Source organism: Medicago sativa, chromosome 1 (assembly GCF_051527215.1).
Source record: "Medicago sativa cultivar Bolivia chromosome 1, Bolivia_mono, whole genome shotgun sequence".
In the NCBI taxonomy this organism is placed as follows: domain Eukaryota; kingdom Viridiplantae; phylum Streptophyta; class Magnoliopsida; order Fabales; family Fabaceae; genus Medicago; species Medicago sativa.
Genome location: NC_140749.1, coordinates 58,897,129 through 58,914,306, shown reverse-complemented (window position 1 = coordinate 58,914,306; position 17,178 = coordinate 58,897,129). Strand labels below are relative to the sequence as shown.

Sequence of the window (17,178 nt, the reverse complement as noted above, 5' to 3'; positions counted from 1 at the left end):
ATGGGTGAATGAAGTTGTTGAAGAATGAGAGGGTAGTGAGATATGGGAAAAGAGGGATTAATTTGGGATGTTGGAGAGGTTAAACTCGTAGAGGGAGACACAAAGATTTTTTGAATTAAATGGGAAGATTAATTCATGAAAAAGAGTAATAATATTTATACAACAATTTTTTTTTTTGAGAGATTTATACAACAAATATGAAAAGTTGAACAATTATCAAAAAAATATGAAAAAATAATAATAACAAAAATAATATGTCTAATAAGGTCTTTAAAGATGTGGCTCAGTAGTATGAATTGGAACATTGAACTTATATTATGTACGAGGGCAAGGTACAGATATTGCTACTAACAATTTTCTCCTTACCCTATCAAATTAACAATTAAGATTTATATATCCATATCAGAATATGTAAATATTTTTTTTATTTTTTTTGAGGGAAATATTTTTTATATTTAGTATGTATATTTATTAAAATATGTAAATATATTTTATATGTAGTGTGTATCTTTTATATTTGCTAACGTCTTGATAGTTAAATCAATACCGATATTTACATACTAATGTATCATTTTACTGACTTGACTATCAAAACATTACCAGATATAAAAGATACATATTAAATGTAAAAGATATTTACTTATTCTAATAAAGATACATATTAAATATAAAAGATCCTTTAAAAAAAATTATAAAAGATATTGACATATCCTAATAATCCAAACTGTTAAGTATATAATTCTTTGCAGCTCTTGTCAAAAAAAAAAAAAAAAAACTTTGCCGCTCTTCCTCACTTTTATTTTCTAGTTTGGTAAAAAAAAAATTGACAGATAGTTTGGTAATTATATATAGTGAGGAGATATGTTATTGAACAATCATTTTCCGACACCTTATGGGACAGCAAAAAATATACAAGGCAATCTGGGTATTCGCACTTTGCATATCATTTATGGATGAGGGTAAAAGTTGATTGATTTTACTCTCTGCAAAACAAATGGGGGATCCAGAGAGTTTGTTGTTGATGATTATGATGATGGGATTGGGAAAGATTATGTGAGAAAAAATCTAGTGTTGAGCAACTATGATAACAATGTATTTTTTATTTGATCTATCGGTAAGAAAGTAACTTGACCATGATAGGGATGTTTATTATTATCCCGATGCTAAATGCCACCTATCTAGATCCGCACTTCCAAATAATTTTTCATGAATCTATTTTTCTTTAAATAGAAGTGTTCATTAAAAAGAGATGATCTTGACCCGCAAAATAGCATCTAAATTTCATTCTCATTTGTGCCAAGAGTCCATTACTGGGTTCTATGACAGACCCTTGACTTCCCCTAGATTTTTTGTTACTCAAAAGGAGGGGGGAAACTAACAATACAAAAGCAACACTTGATTATAACAAAATTGTTAATTATAACCCCCCTCTAGCAGGCCCTTTTCTGCTTTCAACTTACCTCTTACTACGATACTAATATTGAAAAATGATTTGAAGAAATGAAGAATAATTCAGAGCATGTCAGCAATGTTTTCATATATCAAGAATATCATTCGGCACAAGAGTACATACATGACAATGAACAACTGTTCACAAACAAGTCAATGCTAACAAGGAACAAAGGCCATCATCACATCTTTGACAAGAGAAACAATCAACAGGATACATCATAATTGTATTCTTAATGGTAAGAGCTCATGTTGTATCCTTATGGTGATGTCTGGCAGACACAAAGGAACTAGCTGGCCCCTAGCTTTAAACAAGTACAACCCCATCCAATCCAGCATTTCCAAAAACAAGCCCTGGAAACAATTCACACGCACATCATTGGGCATGCGGAGAACATAAATACAGTCAAGTCACCCAGGAAAGAGCTCTATCAAGATGAACTACTTGCAGCTGCCTTGGAATACTTTCTTTGATGGAGAATGCATGAGTGGTTTAGAATCTGAATTGATAGCAATGTTTCCAATTCCAGCCTCCATGGCCTCCCTCTCATCTTTGTCCTTGTTCTTCTGGTCAGAAGTAGCAGTTTCAGCACCAGGGTTGTGATTAGAAGAAGGCATTGATGGCTCCAAAAGACGGGGACCTGCATTCATCCACGGATGTTGCAGGCATTGACCGGCTGTAGGTCGTTTCTCAGGAACAAAGTCAAGGATAGAAACCAAAAAGTCACTCATGTCACTTGCATCTTTCTCATTAAAATCGTACTTCTCCATAAGCACTTTATTTAAGGGCCAGAATCGCAACCGACGGATATGTCTCAAATCACCATATCTATTGAAGAAATCCCGGGAATAACGCCCCCCTAGTGCAATCTGAGAATTATAATCCAGACCCGAGTTAACTGTGAACTAATGATCGTAAATGAAAAGAAATGGATGGAAGAAATTTATTACCTTTCGCGGCATCATTCCAAGAAGTTCCATCATTAATGCTAAGTGGTCCTGAGATAAATTAAAGATAGAGCAAGCTTACATCAGACATTAATACCATAACCAAAGCACAAATGCGAGTAAAAATTATTTCAAAGTTTAATTAAAGATAGAACTAACATAACAAAAGAATCCACATGGCCACTCGCCAGAAATGCAAGTTATTATGTTGAAACTGGAATGCATAAGCACAGATCCAGTAAGTAGCATCAAAAAACAGGACATAAACCAAACCATTTCCTCAACAAAAAAATAATCAGCCTAAATTAATTGATTTGCATTATATATTTTGGTGTAAGTGTGTTTTTATCCATTAGTAAGTTCGAATTTTACTTTATCTAATACTCAGTTCAGGTAGTTAACCAACAGACATCACACAACATCCTCATTTGGACAGATATTTTTCCAGGCATGGTTGTCGAATTGCAAACTATAAAGTTGGTTTTCCATCTCATGGATCATAATATTCGTGACTAACTGTTATCTGTAGTATAAAAATCATCTTTTCGAACTTAAATGATTTTAAAAAGTGACAAACATTACAGTTAAAACAAGATGTTCAAAGTACAACAAGCTATGAGCTAATCAAGATTTATGCATTCCATTCTGGAAATAGAGGATTGCTGCCATTACCCGTTAAACTAAAGGAAGATAATAAAGTTGGATTCTCAAGACAGTGATGGGCATCAACAACAACTGTGCCTTATCCAATCAAGCTGGGAAATCAAAATTTCCATAAAATTCATTTAGAAGAGAATGGTGGGAAGTCATTCGTGGGGGGAAGGCTAATTTAGTTTTGCTTGATTGTTCTGAAATATGAAATAGCAGGGCTTTTCCTCCTTCCCCTCTCTTTCGCTTACAAATTAATAAATAGGGATGGGAAAATCAATCAGGATTTTCCAATTGACTCTCAAGTCTGACCCAAATCATTTCACAAATTGACTAGAATTACAGGATAAAATTTTTGGTGGATGTAGGAGTATCATCCACCATTTTGACTCCCTCAGAGGATGACTTGCAAAATTAAATTGTGAATTGTGAAATTCTGGCAACATAATTACGAAGGACTTGGGATAGTAGAATAGGCATCTGCATCTTGTGCAGGACAGTTGCCTCGACTTGTTTCTGGTCTGCCTCTCATGGTTTTTGTTTCTGGTTAGCCTCTCATGGTTTTTTGTTTCTGGTCAGCCTCAACTTGTAAAACAAGATGGCCGCCTATCCCTTTCCACTTTGAGAATGTGTGGTTAATAACCATGCTTTTTACTCTAAGGAGAGGGTTCCCCTTGAGTTATCCCCTTATCCTGCTCCAGCCTAAGACAACAAATGACAGCATACAAAACACAAGGCCATAAAAGCTTTGTCCTCCTTGCTTATGCCAAACTGTGAACTTAATCAGAAACTACTCCAAGAGAAAACCCAGGCCAAGAATCATCAAATGCATACCTAAAATCTGGGCTTTATAAAATGCAAGCCCTAAAATTTGCATCATTCGTCTTCTATTCATTTTGACCCACTCAACCTTAAATTCAGTACATGGAAATGTGGTTTCTTAATTTCCATTATAGTATAGTATCAGTACTATCTTTTTATAGAACCCATTCTAGTATTTTCAGATCACATAAACTAACATGCTATTCATCAATCAACATGCAATCACCCTAATTCTATAGGAAAATCTTACTGCCACTGAAGCAGAGTGAGAAAGAGTTTAACCTTATGTGCTTCTTATCATTACCTACCACCTTAAATACATCCCATTATCCACCCATAACTAAGTTTAAACCTCACAATAGAGCTTTTTAGGTTTGTTGAAAACCTTGAGAAATAATGATTTTTCCATGTTTCCAACTATGGCACCAATTCTCTATTTGTCTCATTAGCCATAATAAGGTCATCTAATAGATAAATTCAAGTAGGTTCTTATCCTGGAATCTTCAAAACATTGTAAAAGGGCAATGTATAAAAGATCATTAATTGCACACATTTGTATTGAATAGTCTCCCATTCTAGTACTTACAGTTATGTTTTATTACAAACTCATCAAAACACTCCCTACTTACGTCATTATTGCTAGAAATGTGGTGACAACCCGTGGAAACGCATGGATTCTGCCTTTATAAAAGAATTATTTTTTTAGCTCATGTACCTTTTTGACAGAATTTATATTTGACTTTTCTTTGATGTTTGGCGAGGGTCATCTTTATAACATTGTTTGTACTTTCTATCAAGACTGGATAACTTTTCTGTAGTAAAATTCAAAGAAAAAAAATTCCCTTTTATCTCTCTGTTTTAGAAGACGGCCTATTGTCTCTTGAGATTTTTTCTTCCCTTCTTCTAAAACTCATTTTTTCCAACATAAATAAAAATTTAACCACATTTTTTAAAATACAAATTGAATTAGAAACTTCCAATACTCATCATTCACATTTAACATTTGAGATAGTCAGCTTATGCTTCAAAATTCTCCACAATCAGCGTTGCCAGTAGCAGTTATATGCGGCCAACACATCACCTTCACAACAAAAGTCCCCTCATATAAACAAGAAAACGTGAAAAGGCTAACATTATGAATAAGGCATGGGATGTTACATAAAATGTAAAGCAGCAGACATTTCATTCAGAGAGCTCCATAAATGATTTTGATGCACGCCCTGGCTCTATGTGTAGCATTCCATGATATTTAGTCCATTCCCAATTCACAAATAGTTAAAATTTTAGTTTTCGGTTAACAGAAGTTTTAAAAAATGCTTTTCCAGCATATGGGTTTTGCTTCATTGTGTGGTTGGTTTAATTGGGGTTTTTATGATATTATAGCTTTGTATTACAGGATTCATTAAAATTTGAATTCCTATCTACATTAAGTAGTGTATCTGTATGTGTTATTTTATTAAAACCTTCAAAAACTTGGACAGGGAAAAGTTTACACATAGATAACCCTTTCAATGTGAACAACTAAATAAAACACAGCAGCCATAAAATTAATCAACTCCAGCAACTTATTAACACAGATAATATTTTCACTATACAGAGTTGGAGTGATGACATAAAAACATAAAACATATAAATACATAAATAAAAAAATTCTTACCTCATCCCTATCAAAGTTGTCCCCACTATGAGGATCAAATAATACGTCTCCAGTTGCAAGCTCAAAACATATGCAAGCAAATGACCAAAGATCTGCAGATGTAGAATATTTTGATCCAAGGATAACCTCCGGGCACCGATACTGTCTTGTCTGAATATCATTTGTAAACTGTTTATATGTCCAGCAAGCATTACCAAAGTCAACTAACTTGCACTTGACATCAGCTGAGGCAAGCAGTTTCTGTCTCACTGTGCGGCTTCCTCTTCTGTTGCCCTGCTCTTTTAACTTCATTCCATCCGCATCCGATAACCTACTAGTGCCAGCAGAACTAGAAGCTTGTTCTCTTGCAGAACTTGCATTCGGAGATGATTCTACAGCACCAGAGGTTTCATGATTACCATCAACTCCTTCAGATGCCTCCTTCTCAGCACATCCATGAGCTGCTTGCTTGGCTTTTCTCTTAATATTTTTCTTATGATTCTTAATAAAATCTCCATTTGATGTTTTAGTGTCTCTTGCAGTCGTTGACTCCAGCATAGCCTTGTCTTTACTATTAGGAAGAATAAGAGGAGCACCAGATTTCCTGGGATCCTTAGACGGATCAATTGTTGATAAGAGAAGGATATTTTCGGGTTTTAAGTCAGTATGTATGATAGAAAGCTGCTTATGTAAGTAATCCAATCCAACCAAAATATGAAAGCATATCTCTTTAACCATATTGATAGGCATTCCGCGATAATCACTATACTTAATAAGAGTTAAGAGGTTATCCCCAAGATACTCAAAAACCATACAAACATGCTGTCCATTTGGACCAGAATGCTTGAAATGGTCTAAAAGCTTGACCACACATTTTTTATCATCGGTGTCTCCCTCTGCAATCTGTTGCAAAATCGTTATCTCATCCAGGGCAGCCTCTGTGTAATGCTGAGCACTCTTCTGAACTTTCAAAGCCACGTATCTCTGCAAATCTCCACACACAAAAAAGCAAAGACAAACTAATAATGTGAAAAAACATGTCAAACCAAAACAATAAAGCCAACAACGACAAATAAAAACTGTCCAAAACACAAAAAAGCAAAGACAAACTAATAATGTGAAAAAACATGTCAAACCAAAACAATATGGCCAAAAACAAAAGATAAAAACTGTCCCAATGTTTGGATGAACAGTTAATTTCCAGCTTATAACATAAACTGATGATAAGCGCTTATGTATGAATCATTTCTACAACAAAAGATAAAAGAAAGTTACTTTTTCCCATATAAGCTATAAGTCGTTTTCATAAGCTATCTTAGAGAGGTCATGAAAATAAGCTGAAAACAGCTTATGAACATGCCGTAAGTTGTTTTCACAGGTTCTCTCAATCAGTCTCAGAATTGTTTATGTCAATAGATAAGTTGAAATAAGCCAATTCAAACAAGCCCTTAATCCCTAAAATTCAAAGCATTATTTTCTTCCTAGATATAAATTAAATTGCTCAATACCCAAATTGTTGCTCAATCCCTAAAATTCAAGGTATTCTATTCTTCCTAGATAATAAACCAATGGCTCATTTAGATTGGCTTATTTTTTTAGCTTATGCAAAGGAGCTTATGTAAATAAATAAGCTTTTATCTATTATTCATAAGCTTGTCAAGGTAGTTTATGAAAAAACAGCTTATGAAGACACAGTTTTGGTTAGGGAGAACTTATGAATTAACACAAAAGCTTATTTATTTACATAAGCTATTTTTCATAAGCTCAAAAATAAGCCAATCCAAACTGCCCCAAATCACTAAATGGCTACCCAGTCCCTAAAATTCAAAGTATCATTTACTTAATCCCTCAAATTGTTCAACCAAAAACATTAAAAAAAAAAAACTTTATAAAAAAAATGAAATTTGTGATTAAATAAATATAAAAAAAAATGTAAAAAGAGAAGATTTTTAGGGGAAGAAGAACGAACAGAATGATGGGAATCCCAAGCGAGCCAAACAGTGGAGAAATGACCCCAACCAAGCTTGCTCTGAACGACATAACGACCGGAGCTGAAGGTATCGCCGATTCGAACGGCGTGGTAGCCACCGCGACGGTAATCTTCTGTGCCTTCGTCTTCGGAGGTGAAATCGCTGCTTTCGGTGGTGGTATCGTCGTGTCCGCCACCCATTTGTTTGACCCAAAAAAAATTGTAATTACAAGTGAGAGTGAAAGAAAAGAGAAAATTGGATTTTTTCAGAAACTTTGCTTTTTTGCCTTCGCGGTTAATTTAATTGAATAATTCAGTAAGGTGTCATCTTCAACTATAAATAATTTGATCCTTCATCATCCTCATCATTCACCACTCCCATATACTACACCCATTATTTATATTATATTATATTATATTATATATTAAAATTTATGGATTTTTTTAAATTATTTTTCATAAAAGTTTCATTAACTTCTGTTTGACACCTTTGCAGATGAGATCCTTTTGATTTACTCTCTCTCCGTTTTAAAATAAATGTCGTTTAATATTTTTAAACACATACTAAAAAATACATTAATTAAAAGAAGGAGATGTGTTATTTTACCAAATTATCATAATGAACTATTGATTTGTTTTTCATCAAAGAAAAAATAATATTTTGGAAGTAGTGTATATAGTATTAATTGAAGGGTGCGATTGAAAAGAAAAAATTATTATTGCATTGAAAACTGAAAGTAAAGTGACATTCATTTTAAAACAACCTTTTTTTTGTTAAAACGACACTCATTTTAAAACGGATGGAGTAATATACATTTTATATGCGGTTTTTAAGTTAGATGATTATAACAAGTTAATCATTTAAGTTTTTTATTACATAGTTGTCTTCCATTATTCAAAAAAAAAATAGTCTGGTTGTCTTCTTTAAAAAAAGTTAATTAGTTTGTCCAAATTCACCTCTCACAAAACTATGGTTCATAGATGTCTTGTTTAGTTTTGATTTGAAACAAATCGGTTGATAACCTAATTTACACTATCTCCGTCTTAAATTATATGACGTTTTGGACATTTCACGTGTATTAAGAAATGTAATTAACTTTATATGAAAAGTTTTTTTTTTTTTTTTACAAACGACGATGCATAATATATGCAAGGTTCAGGTTCAAACCCAATCACCACCAAAAATATAATTACGGTTAAAGACACACATATATAAATGACTACGACTTGTTGACTGTATAAAAACTTTTTGTTGCAATGATGAATATCGTCATGTGTTGCAACTTATTAACCATCTATTTATCACGTGTTTATTTGAACACAAATCATTGTTAATGGATCATATTATATAATTTTGCCTACAATACCATCGTCCAAATTTTGGACCGTTTAAGATTATATAAATGGAAGAGTTGTGTTATTCAAACAACCATTTTGATGACAATTTTTGTGACAACCATAAACTTAAAAAAAAAAATGAAGCATTGACACAAAAACTAAAGCAATAGAGAGAAAAGGTAAAAACATAATGTGAGTACGAGAGGGAAAGTTGTCAAAAAATAGTTGTACAAATATCATTTTTCTAATTTGAATGCATGCCCAATATTAATTTAGATTAAATAATCTGAAATGTCGCAAACTACGTTTAAAATTGTGATTTACGAGGTTTGACACATTTCATATTATATAATTTGAATTGTGTTGAGAACACCGAAAATAGAAAATCTGTCATTAAATCAAATTCTACAACAACATAAATTAAACATAACAATTTCAACAACATAATTTCAACAAGATAAATCAACAACAAAATACAAAAATGTAAAACAACATAAATAAACACAAGTAAGATCACGGGTCAGTCAAACTAAATTATTCATATGGTATATCCACGCAAACCCTGGTTTCTTCGTAAGTCTTGTGCCGAATCAAAATTTTCTAAATATCTTGTAACGATCTGTCCAAGAAAGCGTCTAACTCGATCACCCTATTTGAACTATATTAACTAAATATAGAAACCATGTTTCTCACATGGTCGTTATTCCAGAGCTTCATTTGGTTGAACCTGGCGTTTCTGTTTGAGTCGATCGAAGAACAACGACATTCAAGACTATCCACCTTTGTTGTGTCTTTGTGGATGAGACGATCGTTAATTTGGTCCAATTGATCCTTCAAGTCAGATAGGTTGACATCAACACAGATAAGTGTTCATGGTTTAATGGTGTAGATTTGCAAATGAACCAAACATACCAATTTATAAAAGGATTTGTGTCGTGGACCATAAAAAAGTCATGTATTTGATTGGTTCATATTACATAATATGAAGTGTGTCAAACCATTTAATGCTCCCGTTTTTCAATTGTATGGACATGTTTCAGGTTATATAATCCGAACTAGCCAATTATTGTATTGAGATTGTATAATCCCAAACATGGTCAATATGTGGACGACATTGTAACATACGAGGTTTAGACGGTCAACAAAGTTCGAATCAAAATTTCCTGAATATTTTAATGTAAATATATTATGAAATTCTGTTTAATTAATAAATTGTTATGAATTACTAAAATCCGAACGTGGTAAAATAGTCAGAGTAGAGGGCACGCGAGAAGGATACAAGGTGGGAGAAGAAATTCTCTATGTATACAATGAAAACAAATTCTGATGGGCCTATTCTTAAAGCCCAGAACAGACGAAAACCCGAAGAGAAATGGAACTATATAAACATATAACTCACAAGGTTTTCTGGGGTTTCTGGCACCAAAAACAGGGCAGGAAGAGGAGGAGCGAAGAAATCAAAATCCAACAGCAACATGGTTCTCAAGTATGTTTTCTCTGATCTGATCTGTCTTGTTTTGATTCTATTTCTTTCTCTTGTTCCTTCTGCAGTGTTGTTTACGATTTAGAATTATCAAAATTTAATGTCGAATTTATATAGTTTGGTTTGAATTAACATCTTTTATTGAAAATGAAAATGGATTAGTTCGCTATAGTCTGTTTGAGATTATTGGTAGAAATGTGACATCATTAGCTAAAAATCTGTATAAGTTAAACTTTATTTTTTTAATTATTGAAATGTTGTTAGTGATAATGATACTTTTCTTATCGTAAGTAATGGATGCATTTAACAAATGTGTTGATGGGTATTTTATATTTGTGTGTTAGGACCGAATTGTGCCGATTCAGTGGTGCCAAGATCTACCCTGGGAGGGGGATCAGATTTATCCGTAGTGATTCTCAGGTAATATTAAATTGGCAGAGATTGAAGTTTGTTATTGGGTTTTGAATCTGATGTGTGCTATGATGTTTTTCGTGATTCGTTGCTTATGTGATGGTTTGTGTTTGTTGATTTTTCAGGTTTTCCTGTTTGTCAACTCGAAATGTAAGAGGTATTTTCACAACAAGTTGAAGCCCTCAAAGCTTACATGGACTGCCATGTACAGGAAGCAACATAAGAAGGTGAAAAGTTCTACTTAAATCACTTTTGCATATTTGTATGTCATAGAAACCATATATTCCGTAGCAAATCTGTTGTATTTAAGGTTCAGATTGACTTATTTTTGAGTTTATGAAAAACATCTTCTGCATATAAATAAGCTTTTATGTTAATTCGTAAATTCTTACTAATGAAAATTGTACCTTTATGTTGTTTGTCTCATAAACTACCTTGACAAACCTATGAGTAATACATAGAAGCTTATTTATTTGCATAAGCTCAAAAATAAGCCAATCTATTCGGGCCCTTAGTACGTAAACCAAAATTGCCATCTAATAAACTTCACTGTGAGGGGAATTATTTTTAGACCTTTAAGCTGTGAATTCATCCTTCTGATATTACTGTACAATGTACTATTACATATATAATACTTGGAAGCAACATAAGAAGATGAATATTAATATTTGAGATTACTTTGCATAGTTGTATGTGACAAATTATCATCAATTGCTAATCAATTGTACTTGTAGCTTGTATAACCTGATTATCAAAGGAACTTTTACTATGTGACAAACTTTTGTTGTACTTGTTACAAGTTTTAATATCTTTAAGCTGTAAATTTATATTTCTGATTTACCTCAGGATTATGACGAAAGTTATACCACACACATCTAAACATGTTACTATGCTACTTGCCTTTATGTTAATTTTTGGTGTAATTTGAAGTTTTGGTGTAATTTGAAGTCGTAGGATTATGACGGAAGTTATAACACACATCTAAACATGTTATTCTGCTACTTGCCTTTCTGTTACTGTTGGTGTTACTATGCTACTTGCCTTTCTGTTATGATGGCTGCATGCTTATTTTTATGCGTACCTGTGAGTGACAGGATATTGCCCAAGAAGCTGTGAAAAAGAGGCGTAGAGCTACCAAAAAGCCGTACTCAAGGTCTATTGTTGGTGCTACTTTGGAAGTTATTCAGAAGAAACGATCAGAGAAGCCAGAGGTTCGCGATGCTGCCAGAGAAGCTGCTCTTCGGTGTGTTTTCTCTCTTATTTCTTGCATGGAGTAGATACAACTGTCATTAATTACATCATCTTTGTTCTTAGTCTATATGTACTCTTGGTTTTTACATATGAATAATTGCTATTGCTGTCATTTCTCACCATCTGAAGTCATTATGTTTTTTTGCAGTGAAATTAAGGAGAGGGTTAAGAAAACAAAGGATGAGAAGAAGGCGAAGAATGCAGAAAGTCAAGCCAAGGCACAAAAATCTGCTGGAAAAGGCAATGTTTCCAAGGGTGCATCAAAAGGTCCTAAGCTTGGTGGTGGAGGAGGGAAACGTTGAACCCTTAGTGTTGTTTCCAATTTTGGTTAGCACTTGAATAGAGTTTTGAGACTTTTGCATCGATATTTTTTTGTTGGATCAATCTTGTATTCTACTATCTTGTCAAACTTTTGTTGGAAGATTTCCTAGTTACTGTTTAGATTTTTCCGTTGAGCAAATTTTAGTTCATGTCAATCCTCTTCAATACTTGCAGTTTCTTTTTAACAGTGCATGCTTGACAATCATTTGTCTTTGGTTATGCCACACATTGGGGATTTTTTTATGACTAAAGCCCCTGAATATTGGCGAAAATAGATCATGGGTTTTTTGATCTACCTAATGTTTTAACTTTTAATATCATATAACTACTCATTATGAAACATTAGTTTCAAATCATTCAGAACTAACCTATATTTCTGGTAAGAGATAATTATTCACTCTGATGTGTGAAATTTGGATTTATAAACTGATGTGATAGCTCATTCCTTTTTTGAAGTAATGATTTGGTTCTTTTTAGGAGATAGGGTTCTCGAACATTAGTTATTCTTATCATCACTATATGATACTAGTAGGTTTGCGTAACAACCCTTATCTGAAAGTAGTTCATTTCCTCTGGATTTTTTTTGTTGCCCCTAAATAGTTTGTCATTTTTGTTGCCCCATAAACGTGAATTGAATGTCCAGCTCTGAATAATCCAAGAGATGGTGGGAGTGTGTCCATGTTGAGTCTGCTGTAACTGTGTACCAACTTGAGAATGGCTTCAGGGTAAAGAGATGTGGCTTGTTTGACTGCTTGCATGTTGTGAGAGATAGGGGTTGAAACAACATGAAATGTATTTCTTATTCAGATGTTTGAAAAGCAAGTATTGTTGGATAGTAGTAAAGGCTTGCGTGAAGCACTTTTAATCATCAAATGATGTGCTTGAGCTTGCCTTTGTTGTCTGTACTAGGTTTGTGTCTGTAGTAGAGGCGTTTGTTGTACCAGTAACACTTAGTTGTGGAAGAATAAGGATGAACCAGTGCAAAGTATTTTAGGGAGAGTCCATGCTATTAGAGTTATTGATGTGCTATTGTCAAATATGAGTTGCGTTTGGTTGGATTTTTTCAAAAAAAAAAAAAAAAAAAACTTTTATCATTTTGAAGTGTTTGTTTTGGATTAAAAAAAAAAACATTTTTTTTATTCTAAATGAAAAGCTATTAGGATTAGTTTTATCCAAAACTAGTTTTTACAAATGCACCCATAATCACAGGCTGCATCCAATAGAGTGGAGGGAGTTTGGGGGTGGGGGAGGTCTACAAGTGGAACTCTCAAGTTCAATATGTAGATGCTACATTGCCCGAAGGTTCTAGGACAACCATTGTGGATTGCTTTGCTTAAGAGATTATGGGGATCATTTTGTTATGGCTTATACTTAGGGGTTCACCGTAAGAAATAGTGAAGTTGTCACTCTTCTGCTTGCATTGATAATTCAAATTCTTCGTGTAGCTTGAGAAAATTGGTGCAAAATGAAGCAATCTCTTAAATTTCCATTAATCACCCAGGAAAAACGTGAAGTTGTGTATATGATGTAAGGAATAAAGATCATTAGAAATAGTAGTACCAAACAATGATATATATATATATATATATATATATATATATATATATATATATAATAGTACGCAACAGTTAAGGATTTCATGCAATATGGAAGTGACTTTGATTGATGTCTGCCCTGACAGCCATTTTATTTACCAGCAATAATTTATCCTACTCCTAATGTCAGTTCCTAAATGCTTTACCATCTACTATTATCGATTCTAATCCATACTACAACCAGTAAAATTAAATAATCTCAGACTCACATAAAACTGTTGTTCAAACTTCAAACAAAGATTACTTAATAATATAATTAAGGGTGATAGTTATAAGGTACAGAGGCAGGCCAGTAGGGCAATAGTGGAACACTGTTATTAATGTTATAGTCCTCTAAATTGAAACAACAGTTTCCTTCATCAATGTTCAACTGTTGATGAATCTTTCCCTTCACCTCTCTGTTGGAGCAACGTAGAGCTGCCTCTGATGTGCTTTCTACTGTTTCTGTTTCTTCCACTGACATTTCTGTATAGTAACCTTGCATTCTACCACAAGAGTTACCTTGTTCTTTCAACATAGCCTTCAACTTCACAACCTGAACAGGGAACAACAAATTTATATATGTAATTTGCATGGATTAGCATAGTATATGTCACATGTCTAGTTCAAATTTAACAGTAAAACCAATTAAACTCTATTTTACTTTAGACAATAGTATTAAATATTAAAGTAGCATGGTATCTTCAAAGTAGCAAAGTATCTTCAATTTACTTCAGATTATAAAATCATGAAACAAAGTTGCAGTGCTATGGATTTTTAAAATAAACACATACATACATACATATTGGTAAACCGTGTCTACAAAAGAGACATGGTAGAGAGACATACAATCACTTTGAAAGTTTACTTAACACCAATAATATAAATAAGAGAAAACTGATCAACTTTATGAGTTTATGGATTCACGGTGAGTTTGCAGAATCACAAATCACATTGTGCAACCATGATTTTAGTTACGCGTTTGAGTTTCAACAAAATTACAGTGTCACCATGATTTCATTAAGGGTGTCATTTAGTTTACACCATCAAATAGAATGCCCCAACTTACACCACTAAAATAACACATTGTAATAACTTTTTCATCATAAGATCCAGACCGTTAGAATAAATTTATAATATATCAATGACTTATATTGAGGTGGTGTAAGTAGGAGTAATATATTTGATGGTCCAAACTATATTTTGCCTTCATTAAGTTCACCGAAAATAAAAACATATACTTCATTGTTGAAATATAGTCAAACTTTTTACCTCCTCATTGAAATTTGGACTACCGTAAGGATTATGACAAAATAAATAAAAGTTGACCATTTTAAATTTTTTTTACGTAAAAACCCAATATCAACACCATATATTTATACGTTTTCGATTTTTTTATTATTTTTCTTTCACCTTAAATAATTTATTTTTCTCTTCTTGGATCCGACGTCTACATGGTATTGTTTAACGTGTGTTTAAATAGAGAAATACTTAAATGGATACAACCACAAATGAAATCCATTTAGACACACACAAATACTTACCATTTGATTATTTAAAATAACATATTATTTAAGTGTTTTTTGTTTTATCTTTTTTTCCATTTGTGTATGCGCCAAAATAAAGTTATTTGCGCTTGTGTCCCTCATCTAAATAACACAGCCGTAACCATTTAGGTATTGTTCATTGACATATTTATCATGTTTTTTGTTTTCAGCATATAAAATATTCACTATACATGCATAGTATATAGTATACATATTACATATGTTAACGTACCTCATCCTGAAGCTGCTGTTTTTCCTTGGACACAACCTCAAATTGGTGTCTAAGTGAATCATACAAGTGTTCAAGTTGCTTGGTCTTCCACCTAGCACGCCTATTTTGGAACCAAATAGCAATTTGACGAGGCTGTAGCCCTAACTCCTTGGAAAGCTTCATCTTCCTTTGAGGGTCTAGTTTGATCTCCTCTTGAAAACTACTCTCCAGTGATTCCATCTGTTCACTCGTTAATCGCTTTTTCTTTTCTTGCAAGTTCCCATACTTCATCATTTTCTCCATTTCTGGGAACATTGTCTCTGTCCAGTCTTGTTGTTTCACTTCCATCATTCCTTAACAAACACACAAAATATTGTTTTAAAGTTTAGGACACTGATACACCGATAATAATATACGAGAATGAAAGTCATTGTATGTAGTTACATGTGTCGATATCACGTTGGACACTGGCACGCGCCAAACATTCGTAAATTTTGAATGAATGTTGACCAAGCTATATATATGCCAGATACAGCAAAAAAAACTATAGATACATGGTTAGACAGAAAATATATATAAATTTTGTCCATAAGTTTAAATATAGGGTTACTAAATTACATTCTAGAAGTTATTAGGTGCAATGTTATGATGATAAAAAGATGAATGCAATAGAGTAGCTAGTGTTGTGATGATAATTTTTACCTTGATATGAGCATTGGTTGTAGTTGTAGAGGAAGCTTAAGGAAGACTCTGGTTGAGGAACAAAGCTTCTTGTGTTTCCATTCCATTCCATAATTATCTATCTGTTTCACTCCCCTTCAACTGGAACTAGTCTGGCCTATAAGTATAACTTATCTGTGTTTTTGGTAATGGAAAGGACCACTAAGAAGATAGTGAGAGGTCAGAGCTTCCTGTAGCATGTTTAAGTAGCTAGGTTTAAGGGAATTTGATTACAAAGTAGGGTACTCTGTGCCCTAAAGAGAAAAAGGACAAAAAAATATTAATAAATGAAATGAAAAATTGAAATTGTAAATATCTGTTTACTTCTTGATTTGTGAATGATTGAATATATTGTTGAGTTATGGCCTTCATTTGAAATTCAATTATATATGTCGGCGATTGGTTCTCAGTCGTGAATCATGAGATATGTTGACAGAAGCACGATGAGCCACCGTGACTTATTGATTGTATATCGTTGTGCCGTGTAATTGTGTTTTGTTGCGTCTCGAAACAATTCAACGTTACAAAGTGTAGTCTTTATAAAATCAGGATGATTCACCATGATTATGACAAACACATCGTGATACTAAACATGCCCTATATCATATTAATAATGTGTTTGCTTTGAAATGGTTTATTGCACAACTATAACATCCCATATGTCATGTATCTCTTAAAAAATTCATTTACTTCATAATAGTTATTGTTTTGAGTGATAATGTATTTAGTGTAGCGTGGCAGTAGAGTTCTGAAAGGGGAGTGAAGAGTAAGAGTGAGAGTGAATTGGTGAGCAATGGTTCCTCCATATACTTCACTTTTGGGAAGCAACAAAGTTTTTGTGTTTAATGCT

At 33.2% G+C, this 17,178-nt stretch overlaps 3 protein-coding genes across 3 annotated transcripts; 1 reads left to right on the top strand and 2 right to left on the bottom strand.

Moving 5' to 3' along the window:
- Positions 1-1,511: 1,511 nt before the first annotated feature.
- On the bottom strand, positions 1,512-7,842 carry LOC146955835 (uncharacterized). Its single transcript, XM_085724178.1, has 4 exons — positions 7,473-7,842; positions 5,525-6,487; positions 2,401-2,448; positions 1,512-2,319 (listed from the first exon to the last, which is right to left on the bottom strand). The coding sequence occupies exons 1-4, from the start codon at positions 7,671-7,673 to the stop codon at positions 1,891-1,893; spliced, it is 1,641 nt and encodes a 546-aa protein (XP_085580304.1). The 5' UTR covers positions 7,674-7,842; the 3' UTR covers positions 1,512-1,890.
- A 2,377-nt stretch (positions 7,843-10,219) lies between these two features.
- On the top strand, positions 10,220-12,431 carry LOC146955834 (large ribosomal subunit protein eL24-like). Its single transcript, XM_085724169.1, has 5 exons — positions 10,220-10,296; positions 10,638-10,713; positions 10,830-10,931; positions 11,799-11,947; positions 12,104-12,431. Exons 1-5 carry the CDS (start codon positions 10,286-10,288, stop codon positions 12,255-12,257), a joined length of 492 nt encoding a protein of 163 aa, XP_085580295.1. The 5' UTR covers positions 10,220-10,285; the 3' UTR covers positions 12,258-12,431.
- A 1,480-nt stretch (positions 12,432-13,911) lies between these two features.
- Positions 13,912-16,496, bottom strand: LOC146955833 (putative homeobox-leucine zipper protein ATHB-51). The gene is made up of 3 exons (XM_085724163.1): positions 16,311-16,496; positions 15,630-15,961; positions 13,912-14,406 (listed from the first exon to the last, which is right to left on the bottom strand). Exons 1-3 carry the CDS (start codon positions 16,399-16,401, stop codon positions 14,128-14,130), a joined length of 702 nt encoding a protein of 233 aa, XP_085580289.1. The 5' UTR covers positions 16,402-16,496; the 3' UTR covers positions 13,912-14,127.
- Positions 16,497-17,178: the final 682 nt, after the last annotated feature.